The following is a 13,863-nucleotide window of genomic DNA, read 5'->3' on the forward strand; positions in this document are numbered from 1 at the left end:
GGCGGGGCCGAGCAGGGGGCGGGGCGGGGCGGGGCCGAGCAGGGGGCGGGGCGGGCGGCGCCGCCGGGGCTCCGGGGGCGGCGGCGGCGGCGGGTTCGCGGCGCCCCGGCGGCGGCTGGCAGCGCCCTCGGCGTCCTAAACGCCTTCCGCGCCCCCGCGCGTACCGTACGCACCCGTGTACGCATCAGAAAAGAAGCTGCAACTTCAGGATATTTATTTCCATCAGATTATTGAAATGTACACGTTCCATTGGAAAATAACGGTATATCATCGTTTACAGTAAAAAACCGTTTCAGTATTCAGCCTTAGTCCGTGAGCCAGAAGCAGATGAGACATCTCAACTTGAACAGTGAAAGTATCTGCAAATATAGAGACTCATTAAAAACTTTCTACGCTCTAAGACTGGTATTTATTCATCAGCAAGTGAAAGATGTTCACTGTAAAAGCAAATTGGTTTCTAATTAACTTTTACTGTTGATTGCTGTATCTAAAATAACTGAAATGAACACATTTGTGCCAGTTCAAAGGGCAGCTTTCCAAGGATCGAGTGTCTCTCTTCATAAAAACACTGTACAAGAAAGCAGACACAAAAATAACCAAGGGAGTTAAGACAGACAGAGAGATAGAGGGAAAAAATGCTGTTAGCTGTTGACTTAGATCTCCGGTCCGGGGACCACCACGGAAAGGAGTAATGCCCTACCGCCCCTACCAACAAGGCGCAAAGAAAGATCTCCTCCAGTTTGGTGCTGCAAGTTGTAGTCCACCACTGAAGAAAAGGAAATGCACTGAAACCACACCTACAAATTTCAGAATACCTAGTAAAATCTGATGCTGACTAAAGCTTATCGCTAGCTATATCTTAATCTCAGCCGTAGAAACTCGGAGGAGATTGTGTAGACTCCCCTCAAAAGGCATGGACCATGTGATTCGCCCCTGCCACTGTAAATGGTGCACGCGGGGTAAACGCTTCCTTGCGGTTCACTTCTACAGTCATGATATGAAATGTAGCTCTGATTTTATTCCAGTATGTTATTAAATCATGAAAAATCTTTGCAATTCCAGACATCACTAAAAAAATAATAGTGCTGGGTTTTCATGCCCAAGATTGCATATCTTTCAGTTTCACATTTAACAGACAGTTGCACAAGCAGTAGTAGTAGCTCTTCAGAAAAATCTTGGCCTTTCTATGTTTCCAGTAGTCCAAAACCAAGAAGTTCTGTGATAAAACTTAACAATCTTCATATCCATATGCTATTTGGTTAAAAAAATATCCTGAGTTTGTTTAAAAACACCTTTTTTGTGCAATCATTTGAATAAAAAGCTTCTGTCCTAAAATGTAGTAAAACTCAGCTTGTTTCATGAGCTGCTCTGACTTCTGTCACACTGTTGCCCAGGACTGCATCTAAAGGAGCACGCTTTTTGCGGATGCTGCGTCCAGAAGCAATAAGATCAGCATATCCCCGCTGATGGGAGAAAGCATAAGCAGAACGGCGGCCAGATATCCCTCGTCGAAAAGTACCCTGTCTTCGCTTCCACTGTTCTTCCTCTGCCATGTACTTCTTACGGTTCTTCTGAATCTTCACAGGTGCAAAAACAGATTAGATTACAGATACAGTACAACAGACTAGATTATAAAGGAAAAGAGTTTGTTTGCATTTACTGTTTGGGGAAATAACCTGATACTTTTTTTTTTACAGTGCTAACTGCTTAACAAGAGGGTTTCTTGTTTAATTTGATTGTGATATACAGTAACACATCAAAGTTTCAGAAAGGGTCTCTGTGGGTTTTTTTGCACTTCAACAATTGTTTTCATTTATCTCCAAATGCCTTTCTTTAAAGTGGCATTCTGTAGACTGAAGATACACAGAGAGCTTTCAGCTGTGTTCTCACATAGGCAGCTTCTTTCCTTTTAAACAACACTTTATCACAATTGCAACTATTTCTATGCACACATGCAATTTGTCAGCTCTAGGCAAAATAGAAGCAAACCAAAAACTGCTCACTATATCTTGATACATAATAATGAAGCTCCAACATAGCACAAATAAAAACCAAGGTCACTTTGGTAGCTTGGAAGTAGGCTCATGTGGTTTTACAAAGGCAAGTGCTAAGCCAAGAGAAAGGATAAGTTACATAAACTGTGCTCAGCTTTTACACACAATTCTACATTACACAAGCACTCAAGAAAGATACGGGGCAATAAGAAGAAAAAAGTAACACTCCACTCTGGATGGCAGAACATCCTGGCACCAGGATGTGCAATTAAAAGTCTGGCTTTTGAGCAACCCAGCTGCCACCCTCCCTGGTCACAGGAGCTGAATTCTACAGTCTGGGGGTAATTTTCCCCAGAGCACAATCACTTATCTTACTTGTTTCTACATATTTGAATTAATACTAGATCCTGTAAGTAAATACACAGCAAATTAACCAAAATACCGTAAGACCCTACTTACTCTATCACTTTCTGAAGGCCAAACTGTCATTGATAAGAAACGCAGTGCAACAGCGGGAAGTAAGCAAATAGCAATAGATAAAATCACGGTCAACCAAAGGTACGGCTGTCGCAGAGCATTTGGCGCAGTTCCTAAGAATAACAAGAGCAGAAATTAGTTTAAGGGCTAACATAGCATATGATTGAGTAAATCAGTCACAAAATATAAACAACATACTAAAGGCCACAGCTTCCCTGAGGACCTAACACTCAGGTATTCTGTGGTGTATTGCAACATCAAGCTTTTATCTAGAGAATCTACTATGAAGAGACAAAATTTACGAAACACTTCCATTACCTTTACAACTTGGTCATATTTGTGTTAAAGCTCTTTTGAAGGCTATGTGAGGCTGAAAAACCCCTGCTGCTGCCATTGCTATGCATGTGGTCTAGAACGTGATACCTTAATACGAAAGTCAAACACCCGATCTTCTGAAACTTTCTATCAAACTAGCTAGCAGTTATGTCTTTATATACTTCTGAAATGTGTAAGATATTCAAGTGCAAGCAAGTTACTAAAAACAATTCTAAGGCATTGCTAAAAGCCAAGGACAAATATTACATTAAAGGCAACTACTTTTTTTCAGTTTGGTTTGGCTTAAAAATGAGAAGGTAAAATTGACGGGGTTTGTTACCTCTTTTTAGAATATTTAGATTCAGGCAATATAAGAATGCTTTGCCACTAGGAAGACTAGGAACCTCAGTTTTCCCAATAAAATAATTGCCAAGCGGCCTCTAGTTACGCCTCATGGACTTCCAACAACGTCCCAAGGAGCTGGTAAAAACATTTGGCTCTGTCTTGCTTTGGGTTTGACCTTGCACTGATCAGTTAGGGGATGTGTTTCACATGTTGCCGAGTTACCTTGAGATCATCAGATTCCCTTTATTTCAGGCTGTCCCACCCATTTTAACTTGATTTTCACTTGCAAACTCTCACTGCAGTGCAGTGTCAAGTTCCAGCTCACTCTCATTGAAAGAAAAGAATTATTCCAGAAGAGCAACCTGGCCCCAAACATCAACAAAACATTTCTCTTAAAGTGAGTAAGTATTTACCACCATTTACTTTTACAGGCATCAGCTCATGCCACGACATTTTGGCAGCAGTTGTGGTCAAAGCTGTTTGAGATAGGAGTAAGACATGCAAAAAAGTAATGACTGACCCGTAAACTGAAAGGCAGAAGGAAACAGAACATGGATTCCAGCGCTGTGAAAGTCAAATGTGATACCAAAGTAAAGTGCAATACTCCCAAACACTGAGAAAGCATTAATGAAAGTCCAGTAAGAGGTATCCAAACCAATCTGAAAGTAAAAAAAAATAATAAGACTCTGAATGAATTAATTAATTCAAAAGATATGTCAATTACTCTGAAGACTGCCAACCTTTTGGTCAAGTCTTCTCTCATGCAGTTACACTTCAAACTAAAAAAGGAAGTTTTGAAAGAGACGAGAGAAGGCAAAAAATGTGGAAGTGTTTCTGCATATTGTTACATTTTCAGTAGGAGCATTTAGAAACATGACCAGAAGGTGTTTTCAGAGCAGAGATCATGAAACTAAGCTTACTTGCCTGAAAATTGACGACAAAAATAAGAGAAGACGCTGTTGTGACAGCAAATGACTGATAATCTGTAGGTGCTTCTCCATCTTGTCCCATAGTTTTAAGATAAGCTCCATATGGTATGAAGAAGATTATCAGTGAAGTAATAATTCCATGAATCAAACTTACAAAGAATTTCCTGTAGTTAAAAAGTAAGTCTTTCTGTCCCAAAATATACAATCCAGGGAACCGAAGACTCAATCGGTCGCTTACATCCTTAATAAAAGGGAAAAAAAAGTTGCTGCAATTAGAAATGCACAGAGGTCATGGAGTAAGTTTCTCCCAACATTTGGACCTAGAACAGGAGCTGGTGGGGCTACCAAGACAACACAACTTTCCTCTTCTCAGTGTGAGCTTAGAAGAGAAACTCCCAATGTCCCAAAGGAAACAGCTCTTCCTTTTCAAATAGCACCATAGGCTGCATGCATTACTCTGTGGAAAGTCTTGATAACAGGAAAAATCAAGACTACAGCACATTTATCCTGCAGCTACTGCATGACCTGCTTCCAAGACTTCTAGGTTTTTAACTCTTTGCAAGAATAGAAAGAGAAAAATAAAAATGAAAGGGATGAACATCCACAGCTGTGTTGCTCTTTACAGCTATATATTGTATAGAAGTCCTTTTTAATAAGCAAAATCCTAATGCTATCATTGCATTGACTTTAAGTCTCTAAAATATACTCAGGAGACAGTTTAATTTGGTACTGAATTTATTTTAGCTTTAATCACAGAAATAAGCAGAAATATTGATATGCCGCATCAGCAGGCAAGCTTCGTCTGGGAAAACAAGCAAAGAAGGCCAAAGTTTCACTGAACTAAAACAAACACACGCTGCAAACCAAGACACATACTACCAAACACAAAGTCATTCAAAATCCTTCGGTCCCTGCATCTTCAGCGTAGGAGAGTAAGTGAGGAATCTTCTCCATTAACAAAGTCACCTGTTGCTATTCCACAACATCACTCATACAAGACAGCAGGCAGTTAGAAATATTTTTAACAAACAATTTTAACACTGAAGATCTCTAACCTGCTTAACTTTGGCTATTTCAATAACTTACTGTCTTTTGTTACCACACCCACACTGAAGAGGCTAAAGGAATACTTTTAAAGTGGAAAAAAAGTGCTTTGTATGTGAAGCAAAGCAACCAGTTTCAGTGTAATTTAACACTTGATGCCTTTGCATTCATCTCTTGTTAACAACACGGCACATACCTGGTCAAGCAAGCCAACTAGCAGGACTGGAAGGCTAGTATACAATACATTGTACAGTGTGATGAACCAGTCTTCATAGGCTGTCTGCAAAAAGGAAAGGAAACTCAGCCGTTCATTATTTCTTTTTGATTACACCTTTTCTTTCTAATTCTTGAGAAACTTCACACTCTATGATAGCATTGAAGTTATCTGTCTCAGTGTTTCCCCAAAATGCAAGCAGCACCTTAGGTCAAAGTTCTAGGAAAACTTTTCTAACCTGTATTAAGCTGTCTCACTCCTTACAAACCATCTATGTTACCTGACCTGAAATACTGTCAAAGTTGACACCTCATGCTGAGTAACAGTCTGGTTTACAGCTGCACTGGTGACTATGATGAGCACTTGGCAGCCCACATGCAAGTCTGGTGTTAACCCCCGTGTTTTCTAATATCCATTTCCACTCTGCCCAAGGCATCCACAACTTCCATCAAAGCAAACACCATTAACCTCTGGCAAGGCAGTTTGTTTGCAGCTGCGGCTCTTGACCCTGCATGGTGGTGGTCTATGCATTTAGATCTGTAGGCCTTTTGGCATAGACTTCTGGAGATGCGTTTCATCTCTTAGAGTCCTTGTGGTGCACAGGTGACCACAGCCTTGCAACACTATTTGAACTTTGAACACTGCCATTTACAGCAAACACACTTCAAGCCACTCTAAGCAGCAGTTCAAGATCAAAGAAAGGCGGGGGGAGAGAGGAGGGTTGGTTTCATACTAATACATAAATGCACCATCTCTTCATCTCACTTTACCGAGGAGTATATTAAGCTCCAGTGCTGGTAAGCACCTCTTTGCCTCTCTCCGAAACATGTGTTTTTGCACATAAGCTTTTCTCTTTAGGAGGAGACAGTTGTGAATTCTCTAAACAATCCAGTTTTTTGGGCACTTGGTTCACTTTCTAGGCTTTTGGAAGAGGGCAAACAAAACTATTTTGCAAACAGCTGAAGACAGAAAAAAAGAAAGGTTAAACCACAATTTAACAGTCTTTTCCCCTGTACAACCATGATACTGACTTTAATCCTAACCTACTGCTTGGCTTATAACTAACTAGCTTAGTAGTTATTACCTATTCTCCTGTAGAAATTATTGCTTTTAAGTCTGTTCACATTAACTTCAGGTTCCCATCACTTCCCAGGTTATGCCTTCGCTACTCTGTACTGACAAAAAGGAAGATCTGCTTGTTTGTATTAAACACAAGTATGCCTCTTACCTGGGCAGAAAAGCCATTAAAAAATGAATACCAGATGTGGGCTAGTGTAAAGGCAAAGTTTTTGTAGAAAAAAAATCTTAGAAACTTGCACATCCGTATGTAAGACCATCGGCCATGGACCAGCAGCAGTCTTTGGAGGTAGCGGAATTGTCCAAAAGCGTAGTCACTTGACATGACAGCTTGCATCCCTTCTTGGCCGCTGATTCCAACTCCAACGTGGGCAGCTAAGTTCATGAAACAAACATAACAAACACCATATACTAATTGTACAAGGGAGAGGAACAACATAACTGAGGACAAATCCTCTACCAATCCTCTTTACTTCAGGTTCTCCTGCCACATTTTATTTCTGTATACAGCATAAAGGCTACTTTAAAAGACTAGCACAACTGTGCATAAGCTCTCCCTTCCTCTGATATTTATTGCTCATGAGTCCACAGCCATTTGGATTCCTTCACTCAGTACTTACTCCATCAGAATGGATGCTGACATCAAGAGAAAGGAAAGGAAAGAAAGGGGAAATTTGACTGACAGAAAATAAGTGATGAGACAGAACAAGCAACTCTTGATTGAACAGACCAGGCAGTTTACAAATTCCTAATACAAATCATTAGTCAGAAATTTCCCTTCCAGTTCTTTTTTTTCCAGGAAGCATTTCAAAGACCACCAGTTGCAGTACAGTACGGCTAATGCCTCTGAGTACAGGACAGCAAAGTTCTCCTTTTGCCTTTTATTTTATTACACTTCTGTAACTCACAACAGGACAAGAGATCCAAGTCCCTTCTCAGGCAATGACTACAGAAAAAAGCTGGAATATAAGCATATTAACACAAAACACTGACCATTTCATAAAGGGTTTTCTTAAAAAGGGAAAGCATACACATAGAAGCTAAGAAGAACCACCAAAGTAAAGCTAACACGGGTAATGAAGTAAGTTTTAGATTCTTCTGAACACCTTAGTAGTGAAAAAACTGTGGAAGAACTCCTAGAAGAGATGTTTCCTAATGAAACAAACTTTACAGCTCGCTTACTTTTAATCATGTTCACATCATTGGCACCATCTCCAATAGCCAGAGTAATAGCTTTCTTGTATTTCTTCACGAGCTCAACCACCATGGCTTTCTGCTTTGGAGTCACTCTACAGCAGATCACAGCCCTGCATTCACATGCCAGATCTACAAAGTTCTTTTGTTGCTGTTCTTTGTTAGCTTCAGCCCTTCTTCTATTCTCAATTTGCTTTTGTTTCTCTTCTGCTGTTTTGGGGAATTTCAGTTTAAGTTTCTTTTTCTTCTTTTTCTTCTCTAGCAGGATTTCATTCTGTGTAACAAGACAGAAATAAGCTTCGTTTCAAATAGCACTCTAAGAATTGCCTTAACACACACAAAATATTTAACTTCATTATGTCCCCTTTAGAACATTTTAAAAATACGCTCTTGAAGAGGAGCAACAAAGAACAATTGGAAACAATGAATAAAATGTATTGGTGAGATAAACAAAATCAAAACACTTGTATTTAGTTTCACTGCACTTCATGTAGAGTTTGAAGGATTATTTTTTCTGATAGAAGCTAATTCACTTTTGAAAAACATTCTGATACTTAAAATCTCTCTCTGTCTTCTATTTCCCCATCTCCCAAAGGGCACATGACCACACTAAATACATGCTAAGCACATCACAGAGCATCACATAGACACAAGTTAGCTCTAAGGCAGTACAGCTGGAATAGAGAGTTAACAGAGAGCTGCAATTTTAGCTAATTCCCCTGCTAGATTATCTTTAGGGACCCCAGGCCTGCTTACTATACCTTATGAAAAACAGTATTTAATAAAAACAGTATTTATATATTTGTATACTGAATAAAGGTTTAGGGTTGGAATACTGAGATGTAGGCAGACAGTTCTTGGCTGTTTTGGGTCTTTCTCCCTCAGAACCGTCTGTAGAGCAGGCTGCCAACAGGATGGGTAATGGCCAAATTCTGTTGGTTCCTTCTCTGCTGGAAATTCTTTCCTCTGTTATAAGCTCCTGTGAGAGCACTATATTGCAAGACTGAGCAGGAAACAAGCTTCTTGCTTTTTTTTTCTACCCTTTCACTCATACTTTTCATTTCAAGAATGATTTCTGTGCCTACACTGAAGTCATGCATCCTGTAAAGGTAGCAGCCATGTTTCCCCCCCCCCCCCCCCTTTTTTCTTTTCTCTTTTTTTTTAATCTATTAGACTGAAAGCCCCATGAAGAATAAACATTCTGCAAACTGCTTTTTTTGAGGTTTGGTTTTACTTTGATGGCAGCTACCAAGATGATACAAAAGGCCCAAGACATTCCTTATTTTACAAAGCACCTTTTTTATTTCCTCCCCCCTTCAACACTAAAAATATTTCTGAGCATAAATATCAAGGATGTTCAGCTGGTGGCACAAGGTCCAAAGGGTTTTCACTGACTGGTTTAGCAAAGTAGACAAATGAACAGAGTCCTCAAGAGAGGACACTGTGATATGCTGGTACTCCTGGCCCCAAATTCTCAAAAATGCAGGAGAATCTCTTTTGTACATACCAGCCAGGAGCCAGTGATTATTAAAGCACGATCTCTACCACTTTGAAAGAATGGTTCATTCATTCGTAGAGAGGAATGTGTACTTGATCCAGCTCTGTTCCTCTGGTTTTCCAGCCTTGTTTGAAGAAGAGCACTGGGAAGAAAAGCAGACATGATTACACAAAATTCAAGGATAAACTTTAAGCTAAACTAGAGCTGTCCCATACTGGAAATCTCTAAGAAAGAAATGCAATATATGCTACAAGAATGTTTTGCTATTTATTACGTGATGTTCGAGGTAGTGCAGAAGCAACAGCAGAGAGAGTCACATTAAATCAATATCTTTGCTGTTTTTCAAATGAGGAAAAGTTCAGACACCTGCCATTAGTGAAAAATGGGTCAGGAAGAGTTGTGACATACTGTTACAAGGTCCTAGTTGTTCTCCCAACCCCATGTAGGCCTTCCTTGGGCCCGAGCATTTTGACAAACTCTTTATCACTAACCTATGGATGCAATACATCACATTTACATTTTTATAGCATGGATCCATGCTGCGTACAGGAGCATGGGACTGTGTGAAAGACCAGACAGGGTAATACTGGAATTCTGGAACAGGCTATGAGAGCAAAACCTGGCACAGATTTGCCTACAAATCTTACAGCAGCACTCTCTGGGCTGCTCTACATACTGAACTACTCAAGATTTGGACTAGGGAGAGACCTACTCAGCCCACTCCAGAAGGGCTCTTGGGAGCATTCTGGAATATGTTAAGTTTTGGAGGATTTGGACCACAGTTCTACTCTAGAGGGCACGGGGCTGAATCTTATTTATTTGAAATATAGCACAAGTTCAATGTCAAGAGCGCTTTCCCATAATAGTACATCTCTATCTTTACCCACAATGAAGATGTTGCCTTGTAAAATTACAATTCTGGAAAAATCCAAAGAAACAGACAATGTACAACTGAACAACAGCTACCAAATGCTCTTCAGTTCACTGAAGAATCACTGCAGGAGAAGCCAATGTTACTACCAGGAAGATTTTGAAAATTAAACATTTTTAATTTTTTCCACCTAAGAAATCCTTTTTGCTTTTCACTTGCCTTATATCTTCCCCATAGCAGATTGTTGTTTCATCTGTTAGGAGTTCACAAGAGAATCCAATATTTTCAGCAGTTTCTACAATTAAAAAAAAAAAAAAAAGAAGAAGAAGAAAAGAAAAAAGGAGGAAAGTCTACTCAAAATTCTGTAATGAGTTACTGTTGGGAGCAGCTAGAAGTACCTGACTACCTGACATCCTCTTAAGTAGATTTTAAGCTTGTGTTCAAGTATGAAAAGTTTGTTTTCATTTCCACACAGTGCAGATAAATATAAAAATCATATATGGCACAGAGAAGTTGGGGAAGTGCTTATAGATTATTTCTCATAAAACACGAGCTATGTGGAAATTAAGATGCAGTTGGTGATGGGTTTAAAGTTAACAACAGGAAATTATTTTTCCCATGCAACACCATGGAACAGTATATTACATGGTAGAGTGCACTGCCACATGATATTCTGAATACACTATACCACAGTAAGGAACTATAAATGACCTGGAAAAGTCTATTAGCAATTCTGAAAGGAAGATGTATCAAGGGTTATTTAACTTGATGGTGGCTATGCCATCTCCATGTCAGAGAGTCCCTACATCAAAAACTATTGACAGAACTGACCACAGAGTATGCCTTGCTATCTCGTCCTTATGCTGGATTCCTTGAACAGTGTTTGATCACATCACACATTTTGCTAATGCTCCAGCGCAACTGCTATGTTAGTGGAATGGGACAGTCACAGCTGCTTCAAGCTGGAATAGTTGGGATACTGAAACACAGACTGAAGAAATAAGTTCATTAGGTTCTCACTGATGTCCCAAACCCATGTTCAGAGTCAAATGCAGACTGGAGAGTTAGGGAAAAAAGAAAGGGATTAGTCTGAGGCAGAAGTCTGATGAGGCTACAACAGTTGGACAAGCAATTAGGGCAGGAGAGGCTAAGACAGTGAGTTAATGAGACCACAAAATAATTTTTGTCATCAAAAAAAAGATTATATGGTTTGTACAATTCTTAAAAAACATAGACACTTTATGGGAAGTGTTGACATAACATAGCACTTTTGTCATCTTTAAAGAGATTTTGTGCTTTGAACTGCAGCTTAAGAGGACAATATTCACAATTATGATACGAGTCACTGAGGTTTCAGACCCATGACAACACGGAGTACATGTAATGGAGGACTGACATATGGAAACAGAACTAGCTTCACCAAGATCTTCCAAGGAGGTGTTCCTACCTGCAGAGCCAGGCAAGCCCGGTAGTTAAAAGTAAATAGCCCTGCATTTACTTTGCTTTGGAAAAGGCAGTAGCTGGATATTTCCCTACAGAAAACAGTCACAAAATAAGTCATCTAGGCTAATATGCTGAAAGAACACAAATTACACAGAAATCCATCTCACAAACTCTGTACTGAGAACAGTTGGCATGAAATACTGCACATCTCGTAGAAATTCCTCCAATTGTGATTTAAATGACTTTCATATTAAGGTTTTCTAGAAACATATGCTTTATTTCTAGTTTGCATTTGTCTCTGTTTATTTTCTAGATACTATCTTGCTTTTGCTAGCTCTTTGGCTATAAGTAAACCCACCTTTTTTGTCACCAGTAAGTACCCAGATTTTAATGCCAGCTTTTGAAAGTTTGGAAATTGTTTCTGGAACTCCATCCTGTAGTTTGTCTTCAATAGCTGTCGCACCAAGGAGCTGGGAGTTAGATGAAACGCAAGTATTTAGTAAAAGAAATCAGTTTTGTATACATATTTCAGATATAGAAGAGAATAAAACTATTCTGTATCAGAGCAGAAAGCATTGTAAACTGCACAACTCTTTTCAACAGTTTAGAGTACAATATTAATGATCAAAATAATTTTCTTCTGGCAGTAAGATTTCCCAATCACACACAAATTTTTCTTGAAAAAAACACTTCAATTATAGTCAATTTTCTAATTCAGAAACCCATATGAAGCACTCTCCATTAAAAAAAAATATGCAAGGTTTGAAACTGTATTACTTAGAAACCTTAACTCAGTGGTGTAAAAGAGAAATGAGAGGAATACTGTCTAGCATGCTCAATCTGCATGATTTACTTGCCATACCAGGATTATGACTGCAGATAAAATAATTCTTATCAATGTCTATAAATACCTGAATGGAGGGTGTCAAGAGGATGGGGCTGGATTCTTTTCAGTGGTGCCCAGCAACAGGAGAAGAGGCAACAGGCACAAACTGAAATGAAGCTCCATCTGAACGTGAGGAAAAACCTCACCCTGTGGGGGTGGCAGAGCACCAGGGCAGGCTGCCCAGAGAGGTTGTGGAGTCTCCTTCTCTGGAGATATTCGAGGCCCGCCTGGATGCAACCCTGTCTAACATGCTCTAGGTGACCCTGCTTGAGCAGGGGGTTGGACTAGATGATCTCCAGAGGTCCCTGCCAACCTCAACCCTTCTGTGTGAAATTCACCCAGAGACAATATTAGTAAGCAAAGCAAAGGAACTGTATCTGATATAAGCAGTTTTTCAGTAGTTCGAGTAGGACACAAATCCTATTTATGGTTACTGCTTTTTAAATTGTTTGCTCAGAAGTTTCTATGTAGATTGCATTCCAGAATCTTAAATTAGCAAGTTTAAAATGTCTAAAAATTACAGTGTTGAAATGCTGTGAAAGTAAGTGAGATCTGATCTGAATAATTTTCATATTAAACAGTTAGTAAGTATTATTATCAGCTAGGAATTCAGAATCACAGAATGGGTAATGTTGGCAGGGACCTCTGGAGATCATCTAGTCCAACCTCCCTGCTCAGCATGGTCACCTAGAGCATGTTAGACAGGGTTGCATCTAGGCAGGCCTTGAAGATCTCCAGAGAAGGAGACTCCACAACCTCTCTGGGCAACCTGGGCCAGGGCTCCGTCACTCTCACAGGGAAGAAATTCCCCCTCACGGTCAGGCGGAACTTCCTGTGCTTCAATTTCTGCCCACTTCCTCTTGTCCTGTCACATGGGACAACTGAAAAGAGTTTGTCCCTGTCCCCTTGACACCCTCCCTTCAGGTTCTTGTCCACATTGATCAGATCCCCCCTCAGCCTTCCCTTCCCCAGGCTGAAGAGGCCCAGCTCTCGCAGTCTTTCCTCGTAGGGCGGGTGCTCCAGCCCTCTGATCATCTTTGTAGCCCTGCGCTGGACTCTCCCCAGTAGCTCCATGTCTCTCTTGCACTGGGCAGCCCAGAACTGGACACAGTACTCGAGATGAGGCCTCCCCAGGGCTGAGTAGAGGGGCAGGATCACCCCCCTCGACCTGCTGGCAACACTCTTCCTAATGCACCCCAGGACACCATGGGCCTTCCTCGCCACAAGGGCACATTGCTGGCTCACGGTCAGCTTGTCATCCACCAGCACCCCCAGGTCCTTCTCTGCAGAGCTGCCCTCCAGCAGGGCAGCCCCCAGCTTGTCCTGGTGCCTGGGGTTATTTCTCCCTAGGTGCAGGACCCTGCACTCGCCCTTGTTGAACCTCAGGAGGTTCCTCTCCGCCCAGCTCTCCAGCCTGTCCCGCTCTCTCTGAATGGCCGCACAGTCCTCTGGTGTGTCAGCCCCTCCTCCCAGCTTGAAGGGTGAAAAAAAAATCAATTCTATAGTGACCTCCAAAAATACAACCAACCAGTCGAAGTTTAAAATAAGGTATTTCTTCATAAGCAACAAAATATTC

The 13,863-nt window shown here is 40.6% G+C and overlaps 1 protein-coding gene across 1 annotated transcript in view; it reads right to left on the reverse strand.

Annotated features, from left to right (window-relative positions):
* Window positions 1-197: 197 nt before the first annotated feature.
* Window positions 198-13,863, reverse strand: part of ATP8B1 (ATPase phospholipid transporting 8B1) — a 34,664-nt gene continuing 20,998 nt past the window's right edge. The window contains exons 19-28 of the mRNA XM_062599739.1: window positions 11,760-11,871; window positions 10,178-10,253; window positions 9,097-9,229; window positions 7,578-7,863; window positions 6,547-6,770; window positions 5,301-5,384; window positions 4,056-4,301; window positions 3,652-3,790; window positions 2,454-2,584; window positions 198-1,577 (exon numbers count right to left, since the gene is read on the reverse strand). Coding sequence (XP_062455723.1) covers window positions 1,347-1,577; window positions 2,454-2,584; window positions 3,652-3,790; window positions 4,056-4,301; window positions 5,301-5,384; window positions 6,547-6,770; window positions 7,578-7,863; window positions 9,097-9,229; window positions 10,178-10,253; window positions 11,760-11,871 — 1,662 coding nt within the window. The 3' untranslated portion in view covers window positions 198-1,346. The remainder of the gene's footprint in view (window positions 1,578-2,453; window positions 2,585-3,651; window positions 3,791-4,055; window positions 4,302-5,300; window positions 5,385-6,546; window positions 6,771-7,577; window positions 7,864-9,096; window positions 9,230-10,177; window positions 10,254-11,759; window positions 11,872-13,863) is intronic.

Source organism: Rhea pennata, chromosome Z (genome assembly GCF_028389875.1).
Source record: "Rhea pennata isolate bPtePen1 chromosome Z, bPtePen1.pri, whole genome shotgun sequence".
NCBI lineage: Eukaryota > Metazoa > Chordata > Aves > Rheiformes > Rheidae > Rhea > Rhea pennata.